We start from the raw sequence: 16,585 nt of genomic DNA on the forward strand, positions 1-16,585 counted from the left end.
ATGGACGGATGAGTGGAGGGGGGATCATCGGGGAGACTGGGAGAGAGGGGGCAATGGACGGATGAGTGGAGGGGGGATCATCGGAGAGACTGGGAGAGAGGGGGGAATGGACGGATGAGTGGAGAGGGGATCATCGGGGAGACTGGGAGAGAGGGGGCAATGGACGGATGAGTGGAGGGGGGATCATCGGGGAGACTGGGAGAGAGGGGGGAATGGACGGATGAGTGGAGAGGGGATCATTGGGGAGACTGGGAGAGAGTGGGATGAGTGGAGAGAGTGGGAGAGAGGGGGAATGGACGGATGAGTGGAGAGAGGGGGAGCACCGGGAAGACTGGGAGAGAGGGGGGAATGGACGGATGAGTGGAGAGGGGATCATTGGGGAGACTGGGAGAGAGTGGGATGAGTGGAGAGAGTGGGAGAGAGGGGGAATGGACGGATGAGTGGAGAGAGGGGGAGCACCGGGAAGACTGGGAGAGAGGGGGGAATGGACGGATGAGTGGAGGGGGGATCATCAGGGAGACTGGGAGAGAAGAAGTCAGAGAGGAAGATGGAGAGGGAGAGGAGGGTGGAACTGTGGGAGACAGACAGACAGACAGACAGACAGACAGACAGACAGCTGTCACACGTTGCAGGTTCTACCTCTTCTTTTGGATCTTTCTTTACAGGAATGGATGGGGAAGATCTGATTGGCTCGTCACCCTCTTCCTGTATGTACAGCTCAGGAAGCCCCGCCCACATGCTCTCTGTGACGGGGCTAGACGGCTCTGATTGGTCAGTCAGTATAACTGACAGGAGCTCCTCACTCTGTTTCCTGCAGAACACATCAGCTATGCCTGCTGTGCTTTCTGGACTGATGGCCAGACTGAGGGACCTGCCTGGTCAGGGCCAAGTGATGGACGGTTCTCTGAGCTGTGGTGTACGGTGGTCTGTCTGCTGGGCTGATGGAGCTGATTACTCATGAACATGGACAGGAGTTGATCACACGCCTCATTGACATGCCCTGCAGGGTGGCGCTCCTGCTCTTGGGCCTGTTCTGGTGGGGTTTGTTTTCTGGTTCTTGTGTTCTTTGGTTCTGCAATTATAGGACCCTAAACTCTGATCGGAGTTCAGCTTCCTCCTTACTGTAAAAGGCCGGCTCGGTTCCGCGGCTAGGTGGTTTTATCTATTGTACCGCAGGCCGCAGTGGTCTAGCTCAGGAGAGGCGGGGCTACATATGTGAGGCGTGGCTGTAAAGGACGGCTCCAGTGTAGCTGGTGCTTGCGTCAGTGCAGGGATCTGATTTGGGGTGGAGCCTCGTAATGAGGGGGTGTGGGGGAGGGGCTGTGCACTCTGGAGGATCATAGGAAGTGGTGGAGGAATGGGCGGGGCTGGAGAGCTACAGGAGGACTGGGAGGGGTTGGAGCCACTCAGAGTGGGGAAAAGCCATTCGCTGGTGACCACCTGGAGGTAAGTGCAGGGGGCGGAGCCACATCAAAAATGGGGGAGGGCTTTTAGAGTGGGAGGAAAAGATAAAAGAATGATGGAAAAAGTAGAAAAGCTGGTATGATTTCTTTCTGCAGTTAACGGGAATTAAAGGAGCATCCCATCATTTTCCAGCCTAACCTGCACTGCTGCCTCTGTACTGAACCGCTGATCATCACCGACGACAGCAGAGTATGTGGTGTGTAATACAGCAGGCGTGCACATGACTGCTTATAACACAGCGCTGCTAGAAAACCTTTACCTTGTGCCCCCTGTGTGTGTCTCCATGGTGACTGGGGCTCTTGGAAGGGGATCCCTTGATGACATCGACGTATGAGACAGGAAATATTCCGTGCTTATTGGAACCAGGAATCCTCCCTTCAAACCAGTTCTGATCCACCTTCCTCAACAAAATCACCTTCTCACCCTGTAACACAGAGTTAAAGAGTTAAAGGTAATAATCTTATTATATTCACTCACTGTCCATCCTATCAGCTCCACTGACCGGACAGGCTCAGACTGTCGTCCATCTGTTTCTCTGATACTCTGTTACCCTGTTCTTCAGTGGTCAGGTCCCCCATGGACCCTCACAGAGCAGGTACTATTAGGGTGGTGGGTCATTCTCAGCACTGCAATGACACTGATGTGGTGGTGGTGTGTTAGTGTGTATTGTGCTGGTCTGAGTGGATCAGACTCAGCAGTGCTGCTGGAGTTTTTAAACACCTCAGTGTCGCTGCTGGACTGAGAATAGTCCACCAACCAAAAATATCCAGCCAACGGCATCCTGTGGGCGGCATCCTGTGGGCGGTGTCCTGTGACCACTGATGAAGGACTAGAGGATGACCAGCACAAACTGTGCAGCAGCAGATGAGCTGTCGTCTCTGACCTTACATCTACAAGGTGGACCGACAAGGTAGGAGTGTCTAATAGAGTGGACAGTGAGTCTACAGTGTTTAAAAACTCCAGCAGCACTGCTGTGTCTGATCCACTCGTACCAGCACAACACACACTAACACAAATATTCTCAGCATTTTCCACACAGCGCCCTGATGGTTCAGATGAGTTGTATTCATATGAAAATATGGTACATAAAATGTCTGGTGGTTAAACATGAAGGGCCATGAGACTTTAATGGACAGTCTTATGAAGGGCCATGAGATTTTAATGGACAGTCTTATGAAGGGCCATAAGACTTTAGTGGACAGTCTCACGAAGGGCCATGAGACTTTAATGGACAGTCTTATGAAGGGCCATGAGACTTTAACGGACAGTCTTACGAAGGGCCATGAGACTTTAACGGACAGTCTTACGAAGGGCCATGAGACTTTAACGGACAGTCTTATGAAGGGCCATAAGACTTTAGTGGACAGTCTCACGAAGGGCCATGAGACTTTAATGGACAGTCTTATGAAGGGCCATAAGACTTTAACGGACAGTCTCAAGAAGGGCCATGAGACTTTAACGGACAGTATTATGAAGGGCCATGAGACTTTAACGGACAGTCTTATGAAGGGCCATGAGACTTTAATGGACAGTCTTATGAAGGGCCATAAGACTTTAATGGACAGTCTTATGAAGGGCCATAAGACTTTAATGGGCAGTCTTATGAAGGGCCATAAGACTATGATGGACAGTCCCTGCTGCCACTTCTGAAGGTATCCTGCCAGGCTTCTAGATTATTCAGATACACCCTTATAAATTCCTAGTGAGGGAACCTGCCTTTCTAAGCGAGAGCTCCACATTAGTGTCAGCGTTGAAGTTGTATCGAGCCACAGCCTCCCCCATCTCTCTAACCTGCGCAGGGGGAGGAGGACGGGCTGGCTGCTTACGCTCCGGAGACGCCACCTTCTGAGAAGACAGAGAGAGACAGACAAAAGAGAGAGAGACATACAGACATACAGACAAACAGACAGACAGACAGAGAGAGAAAGAGAGAGAAAGAGAGAGAAAGAGAGAGAAAGAGAGAGAAAGAGAGAGAGAGAGAGAGAGAGAGGGAAAGAGACAGAGACAGACAGAGAGAAAGAGAGAGAGACAAAGAGACAGACAGAGACAGAGAGACAAAGAGAGACAGAGAGAGAGACAGACAAACAGACAGACAGAGAGGGGTTTTGTCAGTACACCAAGACTGTAACAATAAAAGAACCATTTGTGGTGCTTTATAGAACCATTTTCAAAAATGTCTACATAAAACCACGAAGAACACATTCTCCATCAATCTGATGAACACTTTCGCCATGTAAAGAACCATTTCAGCACAAAATGGTTCTACATAGAACTCCCTGTTCTAAATAGAACAGTTGTTTTTACTAAACAGCCCTTGAAGAACCTTTTTAAGTGTGTTTACTGAAATTTACAGGTATCTGTATTAGTTTTACAGTCAGTGTTTCAGCAAAGAGTCGCGACATGGAGCTGCGACTGAAACCTGGTTACTCTATGACTCACATTCACGCATGAGTGGTTAATTCCACTGTCAGCGCCGTTATATTAGTAGTTAATCTTAATGCAAGGCCTTCTGTTCAGCTCCTGAAGCCCTGACTGGACAATATTTCAATATTTTAAGTGTTTAGATTCCGAAACTGACAAAATAAAACCGTCATGACTCTAGAAATAAAAAAAATTAACTAGAAATGACAGATTTTAGCTCCTAGAAATCACTAGGCCTGGAGACCCAGGAGGCCCTGAGGGCTCCTCGCTGTGTAATTTACCTCTACATAAGAAATGGGGAAGATGCCGATGCGCCCTCTGTGCTCTCCCTCGTACCAGTTACTGTCGATCTGTCTGATGATGTTGATTGCATCGCCCTTCTTAAAGGAGAGCTCCCTTTAGAAAACACACATAAACAAACTTATTATCATCATTTTCAGACATTCCCGGACTGAACGAGTTACGTACGTAGTAGAATAAAGGCAATAAAAAGGTTTTTCTCTTACATTTAAAAATAGACAAAATATTTGTTTGTGAAAAAGAAGTGTGCAATCCATTCAATATTCATTAATCAAATGTGCTTGATGTTCATATATTAGCTCTGATACAGGACCTTCAGATACATCCATTACAACACAGAGATACATATATACACTGATCATAACCAGCTACATTCAATTATACACATTTAACATGCTTAATTATCAATGCTACCATTTTTATGACATAAGTGCACTGTCCTAGTTTGAACCTCTGAACAGTGCAGGCTGAAGCCCAGCTGCAGTCCGCTGTATGTCGCTATGGCTGATTGTAGCTCTCTTGTTCAAATACAGCTTAAGAGCTATGGATAAATCAACAAGCAGCATACTAACAAGAGCAACAGCAAAGTGGAGCTCCAGTTCTCCAAGAATCTACAAGCTTTATGAATGAGGGCAGTTATAGTCATGGATGAGCTGAGTAGATATGATATACATTCACCTGCCACTTTATTAGGTACACATTACTAGTAATAATAATAATAATAATAATAATAATAATAATAATAATAAGTTAAACTTATATAGCGCCTTTACACAAAACCCAAGGTCGCTTTACAAAATGCATATCACATTACACAAGGCCCGAGGAAGATGCAGGAGAAAAATGAAGGAGAAAAAGATGAGATTTCAATAAAGATTTGAAGTGAGAAAGAGAAGAGGTAGAGCGAAGAGAGAGAGAGGCAGAGAGTTCCAGAGCAAAGGGGCCGCAACACTGAAGGAACGACCACCCATAGAGCTGAGCCTGAACCTAGGGACCACTAGAAGGCCTGCTTCCGAAGACCTGAGGTTACGAGTGGGCTTGTAGGGTATTAGAAGGTCGAGTAAGTATGCAGGAGCCAGGCCATGAAGTGCCTTGAATGTGAGAAGTAGAATTTTATAGTGAATACGTAAAGTAATGGGCAGCCAATGAAGTCTCTGAAGAACAGGAGCAATGTGCTCAGATTTTTTAGTGTATGTGAGAATCCGTGCTGCAGAATTTTGCACTATTTGTAACAACCTAAGTGACTTAGCGGGGAGAGTTACAATAGTCCAGGTGAGAAGTAACAAAAGCATGGACCAGAGACTCAGCTGCAGCCGGGGACAGTAAAGGACGGACACGTGAAATATTGCGAAGGTGGAAAAATGCCGACCTAGACAGAGACTTGATGTGTGGTTCAAAAGACAAAGAAGGGTCAAAAAGAACACCTAGGTTTCGGACAGTGACAGATGGAGTGATTGTAATATCATTTACAGTGAGAGCAAGATTTTTGAGAGCGTTAACAGTGGACTAGCCAGTAACTATAAACTCGGTTTTGTGTGCATTTAAAGAAAGAACATTTGCCCTAAGCCAGGAGTTCAGGTCAATACGACATCTATTTAACTGGGGTGGGGGAAACAGTGCTGCTGGTTTGAAGCTGAGATAGATCTGAATATCATCAGCATAGCAATGAAAATGTAAATTGTGACTACGAAAAATATAACCGAGGGGGAGAATATAGATTATAAAAAGGAGGGGACCAAGGACGGAACCCTGAGGGACACCATATTCAATGGGCACTGTGTCAGACGTATGGTTCCCAATTGAAATAAACTGAAGCCTGTTAGTCAGATACAAGTGGAACCAGGATAGTACGGTTCCAGAGAGACCAATCTCAGTGAGCCTAGTTAAAAGAACATTGTGATTTACTGTGTCGAAAGCAGCAGTGAGATCAAGAAGCAAAAGAATGGAGATGCAACCTGTATCCGCGGAAAGGAGAAGGTCATTTAGGACACAGAGAAGAGCAGTCTCGGTGCTATGATGCAAACGAAAACCAGATTGAAATTTTTCAAATAAATCATTAGTGCTCAAAAAATCAAGCAGCTGGGAAGCCACGACCTTTTCTAGAACTTTAGAGATGAATGGGAGATTTGAAATAGGCCTGTAATTGCTCAAAATTGTTAGATCTGAGTCAGGTTTCTTAATAATAGGTGTGACAGCTGCTGTTTTTAAAGACACAGGAACATATCCAGAAGTGAGTGAAAGATTAACCAAGTGGCATATTGGTTCGGAAAAGATAGAGACACAGCGTTGAAGAAGATGGGTAGGAACAGGGTCCAGTCGAGAGGATGGAGTCTTAGAGTTAGCTATAATATTGACAATAGAAGTTGAGTCAGTCAGAGAGAAATTTGAAAAAGAAAGTGACAGAGTTGGAGAGAAAACGATAGGCCCATGGCAGTCAGCAGGGGTATTCAACAGGTCTTTATAGATGGTTGACACCTTGTTACCGTAGAATTTCAGAAAGGCATTACATAGAACAGTTGAGGCAGTATTTGGAGTTGATGGGGGTCGCAGAAGCTTATTTACCACTGAAAACAGAAGCTTGGGATTCTGACCAGCAGTACTGAAAACATCCGCGTAGTATGATGCACGAGCATTGTTTAGTGCTACTTTGTATGAGGCCAGATGATCAGTGTAAGCTAGATAGTGAACCTGCAACCCGGATTTCTTAAAAAGACGTTCTAGACGTCTTCCAGCTGTTTTCATATTGCGGAGAGCAGGAGTAAACCAAGGCGATCTATGAGTAGAAGGCACAGATCTAGTTTTCATCGGTGCCAAGGTGTCAAGACAAGCACGTAGACTACAGTTATAGAATGATACAGCATCATCAGTGGATTGCATAGAACTAAGATGGGCAAAATTAAACGTTTCCAAAGAGGCCAACATAGAAGGACAATCAGTAGCCTTAACATTACGATAAGTAAGTACAGATTTTGAGTGAGGTTTAGGAACAGGTGGAGAGAAAGAGGCATTGATTAGTATATGGTCAGACACACCAACACAATGTCCAGTTATATTAGTAATAATCCCACCCGTAGAACAGATTATGTCCAGAATATGACCCTTCTTATGAGTCGGAAAGTCAACGTGTTGAGTTAGATCAAAACAGCTTATCAATGACAGGAATTCTGAAGAGGCAGAAGAGTTAGAGTCAAGGTGGATATTAACATCGCCAAGAACAATGATGGAAGAGGAGAGTGAACTGGCAAACGTCAAGATCTCCCCAAATTCTGACAAAAATTCAGTCAGAGAACTCTTCGGGGGGCGGTAAATCATTAAGAAGATACACCCAGGAGCCTTGAGAACCATGACTTCAAAAGAGGAAACATCTTGTGGGTTGCCCAAAGTCAATTCAAAATTGTCCCTGAATAAAACCGCCAGTCCCCCACCTCTACCTGTTTTTCTAGGTGAGGCCAGATAATTAAAATTAGGGGGAGAAGCAGCATTCAGGTAAAAAAAGTCACCCGGTACCTGCCACGTTTCAGTTAAAAAGAATAGATCCAACTGATGCTGGTCGATAAGGTCATTGACTAATGCAGCCTTATCTGTGAGCGAGCGACAGTTCAGTAGCGCCAGGTTAGATAGACGATGTGCCGAGATCGAAGGAGCAGACTGATGCGACGGTGTAGAATGAGGGACCTCCAGTAGAAACCTATGGTTCACTCCACGATGCGCTCTTCCAGGGCGTCGCCTAAAGCAACGATCAGTAATCCGTACTGCGGGATGATTGATACACAGTGCCTGAGGTGCTGGATAAGTCTGACGTTTACAGCCACGATGTATATATCGGGGTCGTCTAGAGATGCTGATAGAGCAGCAAAGATTGTAAGTGGGAGCATCAAGCCGACGGAAAGAACGCAGCCTTCGTAAGTCCTCGCTGGAGTATGAGTATATAGGATAAAGGCTCGGAGTACCAGGTAATTCCTCCATCGCCCGATCAAAAAATGATAATCCGAGGAAAGGCAAAAGTAAACACACCGCAAGCCCATTTAGCCGCCCGCTCGACATCAGAGCCACAGGGGCGGTTCGTGCAGGCAGGCTCGCAGGCAGCAACAACAGTCGATGAAACTGCCGGTGCAACCAAAAAGCCAGGAATGTCACCACAGCGCAAGCAATGCTGCAGCAGCTGATCAAGACAGGTGTCCAGAGAAAACCCAAATCCAGAGCAGTCGAGGTAAAGTCCAGCAAAGTATAACAGACAGAAAAGAGAAAAAAGAAAAAAAAAAAAATAGAAGAAGATCCAGCGAGAAGCGGCAGCAAACAAAGCGCACAGCGTACTCTCAACCGGAACCGGAAGTGATGTGAGAAGTAAAGCCTGTAAACGGTGGAAAAGCAACACATCTCACCAAAGAGGCTGGACCCCCCTTTGCCTTCAGAACTGTCTTAATTCTTCATGGCAGACTTTCAACAAGGTGCTGGAAACGTTCCTCAGAGATTCTGGTTGGTTATTTGAGTTCCTGCTGCCTTTCTATCATCTGGAACCAGTCTGCCCATTCTCCTCTGACCTCTCACATCAACAAGGCATTTTCGTCCACACAACTGACCGCTTACTGGATATTTCCTCTTTTCCGGACCGTTCTCTGTAAATCCTAGAGATGGTTGAGCGTGAAAATCCCAGTAGATCAGCAGTTTCTAAAATACTCAGACCAGCCCGTCTGGCACCGACAACCATGCCACGTTCAAAGCCCCTTAAATCCCCTTTCTTCCCAGTTCTGATGCTCGGTTTGCACTTCAGCAAGTCATCTTGACCACCTCTACATGCCTGAATGCAGTGAGCTGCGGCCGTGTGATTGGCTGATCAGCTATTTGTGTTAACAAGCAGTTGAACCTAATAAAGTGGTCGGTAAGTGTATATGATATATGCACTCATTGACTGTATATAAGATATATACACTTATTGACTATAGACTAAAAAAAAATTGGCCAAGCAAAAGATTTTGTGCTGGTCAGAGTCCAGATTTAAACCTTAGGGACAATATTTAGTGTCACATAAAACACAAACTAGCTCTGCGATGTTTTTCAGCTGTTTGAAGGCGTCGATGCTCAGTGGAACCGTATCAGCTCTTCTTTATGTAAAAAAGCAACTTTACAAACAAAACATCAAGATTTTTTTCACTCATTGACTAAACTCTGCATTCACATGATCTAAATAATGTTTCTGAAATGAATAAATGCATTCTGACGATGCTTATTTTATCCACTCATATCACTGCAGTGAAATGGAAACAGCCTTCAGATCAATCCAGGACAATGCAGCATGTTTACACTGCTAATAACCAGCTACATTCAATTATACATTCAGTTATAGATAGAAACGTTCAACTGTGTTAAAACCAACATGCCTGTACAATTAATACGAGCGTCGGAAAGCGAGTCACGCAAAGAATCCTCTCGAGGTTTCATCACAAAACAAGAGACATTAAAGCAGCCAGAACAAAATATCACAGCGCAGCATAAAACAAAAGAGGGTGATATACACATGCACATGTTAGCGGTCAGCGGGGAAGGTACTCACTTGCTGGACTGAGCTTTAAAGTCGTAAATAGCCCTGGCAGACTGTCTCTGATGGAGGAGAGAAGACAATATGAGATATGTCATCTGCTTAGAGGACACCTAGGAGAAATCCAGAGTGGCCATCAACCCTAAACCATCCAACTATATTCTACCAGCGTATTCGTGTTTGACGACAGTTTGCTGTGATTTCCAGTCAAAACAGACTTTAATTACAGATGTTCAGTTTTCATCATCATGAAAAGGCAGAACTCATTCTCCCAGAGAATCTCCCAAAGCCTCAAAACAGATCTGATTTTCTTCTCTCTCAGAAATGAAAGCTTTACGTGCTGTTTATCTGACAGTTCTAGTGTCTACCAGGTCTTCCAGGTGGTTGCTAGGAGTCCCATTATATCTGTGGCTTTGAACCAGAGTTTTAAAAACTCCCGATTGTTCACTTACTTTTTTTTTTTTTTTCGTGTTCCTTATGCCAGTGGATGATCTTGTATATAATCTCCCGGGTAATTTCTCTGAAATATGAAGAACCTGTACTTAACAGCCACTTTGACTGGAAATCGAGGGTGACTGTATGGGTATGCAGGGTTGTGCCATGCACCTGTCCCTGTGCTCTGAAAACGGCCGTGAAAGCCAGCAGGACAGCAGGGCCTGAATCCCGAACAACAATGAGGGATGCGAGGAATGACAGGAGGAGGATGTCAGGCGCCAGAGAGGGGAAGACAATGACGGCCACAAGAGACACAAAGGCGGGATGCATTTACATTCCAGCATTTAGCCGATGCTCTGATCCAGAGCAACTGGCAGGAAGAGCTTCGTCTGTCTAGAGAAAGTCTCTCTGCTAGTTACCAGTAGGTTAGAGAGAGAGACGGTCCTGAGCTCAGATACTGATAGAAACACAGTCACTGTAGATACAGAGAGAAAAGGAGCAGAGCTGAACACAGAACAGTGCAATACAACACACTACAACACACTACACTACAATACACTACACTACAGTAGTGTATTTTAGTGTATTGTTGTGTATTGTAGTGTATTATAGTGTAGTGTATTGGACTGTAGTGTAGTGTGTTGTATTGTAGTGTAGTGTGTTGTATTGTAGTGTAGTGTGTTGTATTGTATTGTAGTGTAGTGTGTTGTAGTGTAGTGTGTTGTACTGTATTGTAGTGTGTTGTATTGTAGTGTAGTGTAGTGTGTTGTAGTGTAGTGTGTTCTACTGTAGTGTATTGTAGTGTAGTGTGTTGTACTGTATTGTATTGTAGTGTAGTGTGTTCTACTGTAGTGTAGTGTATTGCATTGTAGTGTAGTGTGTTGTACTGTATTGTAGTGTGTTGTAGTGTAGTGTAGTGTGTTGTACTGTATTGTGTTGTAGTGTAGTGTGTTGTACTGTATTGTAGTGTAGTGTAGTGTGTTGTACTGTATTGTAGTGTGTTGTATTGTAGTGTAGTGTAGTGTGTTGTACTGTATTGTGTTGTAGTGTAGTGTGTTCTACTGTCGTGTAGTGTGTTGTAGTGTAGTGTGTTGTAGTGTAGTGTGTTGTACTGTATTGTAGTGTAGTGTGTTGTAGTGCAGTGTTGTACTGTATTGTAGTGTGTTGTACTGTATTGTAGTGTGTTGTATTGTAGTGTGTTGTACTGTAGTGTGTTGTAGTGTAGTGTGTTCTACTGTAGTGTAGTGTGTTCTAGTGTAGTGTAGTGTATTGTATTGTTTGTAGTGTAGTGTGTTGTACTGTATTGTAGTGTAGTGTGTTGTACTGTATTGTAGTGTGTTGTATTGTAGTGTAGTGTGTTGTACTGTATTGTAGTGTAGTGTGTTGTATTGTAGTGTAGTGTGTTGTACTGTATTGTAGTGTAGTGTGTTGTACTGTATTGTAGTGTAGTGTGTTGTAGTGTAGTGTAGTGTGTTCTACTGTAGTGTGTTGTATTGTATTGTAGTGTATTGTATTGTAGTGTAGTGTAGTGTGTTGTAGTGTGTTGTATTGCACTGTTCTGTGTTCAGCTCTGCTCCTTTTCTCTCTGTATCAGTGACTGTGTTTCTATCAGTATCTGAGCACAGGACTGTCTGTCTCTCTAACCTACTGGTAACTAGCAGAGAGACTTTCTCTAGACAGACGAAGCTCTTCCTGTCAGTTGCTCTGGATCGGAGCGTCGGCTAAACGCTGGAATGTAAATGTAAAGTCTTTCATCCTGCCTCCAGCGTCCTTCCTGAGCCCGGGGTCACGCAGGGCACGCTGCTCTGGGCCCGGGGGACAGGTGCATGGCACACAGGTACTGAATGGGTCCTTACCTCTCGATCTGGAGTTGGTCCTCTGTTCTGAGGCGTGAGAGAACCAGCATCAGAGCCCTGATCTGTAAAGCACACATGCACCTGAGGTCAAAGGTGACTGCACATACGTACCATTTGTAAGCACATGGGAGAGGCATGAGGGTGAAACGTGAAACACCGGTGAAAAAAAAAAAGTACACGGGATAAAACAATTTCCAAAAGGCATGAAACAAAATGTTTATTTAACTTCTAGGATTTGAGATGTGAGGAATAATTTAGGTGCAGCATTTTAAATAAAAATCAAACACATAACAGAAATTTTCCTTTCCGGTTGCCCCAACACATTTCTGCACACAATCCAAACTGCAAACACATGCACAGAGAAAATTGGCATGAATTTCAGCCAAAATCTGTAAAAATAAATGGCCAAAATAAAAAATTTCAATATTTAAAACATTTCCAAATTCCTGTAAAATCTTCTGATTGCTTAGCCAAATGAAATACGGCATAAGGTATTAAAGCAACTGGAAACTGTAAGAAACCGAAGTCACATTGTCAAAACATACATTACCCAACTGTAAGAACAAGAAAAATGAAAAAATGAAAGATAAAATTGAATGTTTCTATTAAACTGATGATCATACGGTGCATCACACTGTATACTTAAATAAAATGTTGTAAAACCTGATAAACCAAAATAACAACATGCATTTACCACAAAGACTAAGAGCACACCACGCCCCTTCGCCTCTTTTCCACAAAATATCCTACAAAAAGCATGGGGGGTCCTATTCAGACCCCGAATTCCGGCCCAGAACTAGAATTTGACAGAATTCAGAATTTTATATCGTTTTCATATTTTCCTGCATCAGTGTTTTCTCTCACTACAATACCCAGCATGCATTAACAGAAGACATCATGCAACCACTGGGAACCCCTGTGCTGTCACCCAATCTAGCCAGTGATCTCGGGGCTAATGGAAGCAGCCAATCTAGCATTAAAGTAACTGAAAACAACAACAAAAAAAGTGATTCTGTCTCTATTCGGTACAAAATGAATGAATGTTTAACTTTTCCACCACTGAAAAGAAGCCATACTGAAGCAAAACATCTGGACAGTTAGATAACTTGACCCCTTGTCTGGTGAGTCATTTCTGGTGTTTGAAGCATCCAGAGATGAACTGAAGGTACTACAGTTACACAGCTTCTATAAGATACTTTGCCTCCTAGCAGTAACTCTAACTGCTTGGATCCGTCAGCACTGTCCAGCTAACAAAGAAAACCAGCCCCCAAAACCAGCCCAACCAAAACCAGGCCCCCAAAACCAACACCCCAAAAACCAGCCCCCCAAAACCAGCACAACCAAAACCAGTCCCCAAAACCAACCACTCAAAAACCAGCCCCCAAAAACCACCCCAAGCAAAACCAACCCCCCAAAAACCAACCCCTCAAAACCAGTCTCCAAAACCAGCCCAAAAACCAGTCCCCCAAAACCAACCCCCCAAAATCAGCCCCCAAAACCAAACTCCCAAAAACCAACCCCTCAAAACCAGTCTCCAAAACCACCCCCCAAAAACCAACCCCCCAAAACCAGCCCCCAAAACCAACCATCCAAAACTAAACCCCCAAAAACCAACCCCTCAAAAGCAGTCCCCAAAACCAGCCCAAAAACCAACCCCCCAAAACCAACCCCCCCAAATCCAGCCCCCCAAAACCATCCCCCAAAAACCAACCCCCCAAAACCAACCCCTCAAAACCAGCCCCCAAAACCAGTCAACAAACCAACCCCCCAAAACCAACCCCCTAAAACAACTGTAGTTTTCTCAAAATATCCTCACACCTTTGAAATCATCTGAAGGAGGTTTTTCTACTCTTTAAAGCAGAAAGTCTTGCTCTAGACTACTGCGGCACCACTGTGGTTACAGCAGTGGTTGCAGGAGTGTCCTTTTACGGTAGGACAAGGACATAATTTTAATCAAGCAACTTCTTAATCTAACTTCCCTCGAGAGCTTTTAGTCGATGGTCTGCAACAAAGCATGTGTAAAGACATTAGCGGTTAGCATCTTTCCATGGTGAAACTATTCTAACACCTTCCCAGTGAAGCAGTGGAGAAGAGGCAGTGTTTCAAATACAACACAGGATGTTTGTAGGAATGACAATGGGAACATGCGATAATGGCAAATTCTGGAGGAAGAGAACAGGGCTTTTAGGAAGCCTTAGCACAGCTGCACCTGAACAGCAGATCGCATTAGTGTTAGCGTTAGTGTGCTGGTTGTTGTTGGAGGCGTCTGTGTGGAGGGGCTGCTGGTAGGAGGCACTGTGGTGAGGCTGGTAGAAATGGGAGGAAGAGGAAGGGGAGTAGGACCCCCTCTGTCCCCGCAACGAGGAGCTCCTCTCTGGAACATCCGGGAGTAACTCCTCCAGTAGCCGCCGCAAAATGCTGTCGTCTGGCAACCGTGCCGGTCCCAGCCCTTTCTCAGCCCTTATGTGGTCATAGATGTCCTGCAGGGCGGCATCTAAAGCCTCATAGACTGATGCTTTTGATCTGTGGCGGCCAGCACGACAGTGGCGCCTCTGAGTTGGTGGGGAACCCCGTTTCCTGCGGAAAGGCACAGGGCTGACCAGGAAAGCCAGCTTGGAAAGGCCCGATTCGCTGGGTGAGTGCTGAGCCAGTGAAGGGGTGATGGCAGCACGGCTCTCCTGCCGTGCTCGCTCGTGCTTTAGCATAGTGGTGAAGCGAGTGTAGGATGCTGGGCAGCGCCCCTTGCAGGAGCTGATCAGGTGGCGGTGGTGGTATCCTTGACTCTGGCCCAGACTCTGATGGAGATGGTGGTGGTGGCTGCCATGATGCCGGTGTCCGTGGTGATGGTGGTGGTGGTGAAGGTGTCCTGAGCCATAGAAGCTTTCAGATGAGGCCAGTGAGCAGTGGTCCAAGTCACTCTCACTGCAAAAAGATGAGCCCTCAATTTGGATGAAGTCACTAAGTTCAGAAGCGCAAGCATCTTGTTCACTGTCTGAGTAGTCCTGCTGCTGGTGCTGATCCTGCCTGACCACCTGCACCAAGCTGTGACTCTTTGTACCTGGCCTTGGCTGACCTTCTGGAAGAGTCCGTTCTGGAGGATCTTCCTCCTCTAGAAGTGACTCCACCGAAAAGCGCCGTTTGGGGCAGCTGCTGGCCCTTGAGGACCCTGGGGTAGTGGTGCCTGATGGAGTGTTGTCCTCACCTAGATCCGGCATGGATTTGGACTTCTTGATCAGCTGCTCATATTCCGAAATCCGGTTTGGCACCATGTGCTGTGGCACCTCATGTCCAAACGGAGGCCAGGCATGGAGGTTTTTCCGCTGCTGTTGCTGCTCGAGTTCCAGGATGCGAGTTCGCACAGAACGGATCACTTCTGAGGGCAGTAGCTGTGCCCGGTCAATGTGGTGCATCTTTTTGTACAGCTGCAGAAATCCCGGCGTGTCATGGGCCATCTTACGCCTATGGTGTCGTCGTCCCCTTGGCGACGAGTTAAGACTCTTTGCCTGCTGCTGCTGTATTCCATCTTCATCGATCAGGGATCCAGCACTTTCTGAGCGGGTAGCAGTCGCAGAACTGGAGGCTCTTCCAGGCATTCCGCCATTCCCATCCGAGAGCAGGTCATCACAGCTACGTGACTTAAGGCGTGGTGAGGACGCCTCCTCTTCCTCCACACTGCTCCAGGTGTCAGCACCCTCTTGCCGGGACATCGGCCAGCCATTCTTAAAGCAGATGGAGCGCTTGGAGCTGCGTAAGGTGGACGTGGAGAGGGTGAGGGAGTCAGAAGACAGGTGAGAGGACGCCATACCTGGGGAGCTCACTGATGAGGAGAGAGACTCACTAGTGCCTCCAGCTGCAGAGGCAGCGAATGCAGCATATCAAAAAGAGGGGAGACAGCAGATTAATGAGGTCAGTGAGAAGAAAGAGAAAGAATTAGTCTCGGCATAACCATTCAGAGCGGTGAGATCACAGACAAGCACATCAGGCAAGAAGAGCATAAAAGATCTTTCATTCGTTCCTTAAAAACTAAATAAGCGAAGCCAAAAAGACGAAATCAAAACATTATTTGTACAGATAATTGATTTAGAATTGATTAAAGAAATTCCGTCACAAGTTGACATCGATGTTCAAGGTCGATCGTTATTTGAAGTGAATATTTGAAGATGCGTTTATTGTATTCCAGTAGGTCAGAACATTTCAGCAACACTGAGCTCCTGCGCTCACAAATACGTCTTTCTCCATAAAGCTAATCCAGAAGACTTTAATTATATATTGCTTTAATTATGTTTAAAAATGTTGACGTGTCAACACTTATTAACAGTCATGCACATGAAAAATGATGGATATTAGCAGCGGTCTGAAATTTCCACATCCCTGCAGGACATGGGCCCGACTGTTACCGTTGTGTGCAAAAGTTTGGGCACCCCGGTGTTGATTTACTGTGTATAAACATACGCGTTCCCCCGAAAACATACCGCGCAGACCACAATTACCTCTGATTTGCTGCCAGTATGTGAGTCTAAAATACTGGAGGAAAAAAAATGTTTCCTTTGCGAAAGTCGTGTTATATTTTATA

The 16,585-nt window shown here is 45.4% G+C and overlaps 1 protein-coding gene across 11 annotated transcripts in view; it reads right to left on the reverse strand.

The window, feature by feature from the left end:
* Nucleotides 1-16,585, reverse strand: part of sorbs2a (sorbin and SH3 domain containing 2a) — a 156,247-nt gene that overhangs the window by 19,647 nt on the left and 120,015 nt on the right. For 9 of the 11 annotated variants that reach the window (XM_017686421.2, XM_037532850.1, XM_037532848.1 and 6 more), the window contains 6 exons: nucleotides 14,222-15,862; nucleotides 12,013-12,074; nucleotides 9,737-9,834; nucleotides 4,167-4,281; nucleotides 3,181-3,309; nucleotides 1,724-1,888 (listed from right to left, as the gene is read on the reverse strand). In XM_017686421.2, the coding sequence (XP_017541910.1) occupies nucleotides 1,724-1,888; nucleotides 3,181-3,309; nucleotides 4,167-4,281; nucleotides 9,737-9,834; nucleotides 12,013-12,074; nucleotides 14,222-15,862 (2,210 nt within the window). The remainder of the gene's footprint in view (nucleotides 1-1,723; nucleotides 1,889-3,180; nucleotides 3,310-4,166; nucleotides 4,282-9,736; nucleotides 9,835-12,012; nucleotides 12,075-14,221; nucleotides 15,863-16,585) is intronic. The other 2 variants (XM_037532844.1, XM_037532843.1) reach the window with 2 other exon arrangements.

The sequence above is a fragment of the Pygocentrus nattereri genome, chromosome 22 (assembly GCF_015220715.1).
Source record: "Pygocentrus nattereri isolate fPygNat1 chromosome 22, fPygNat1.pri, whole genome shotgun sequence".
NCBI classification, from domain to species: domain Eukaryota; kingdom Metazoa; phylum Chordata; class Actinopteri; order Characiformes; family Serrasalmidae; genus Pygocentrus; species Pygocentrus nattereri.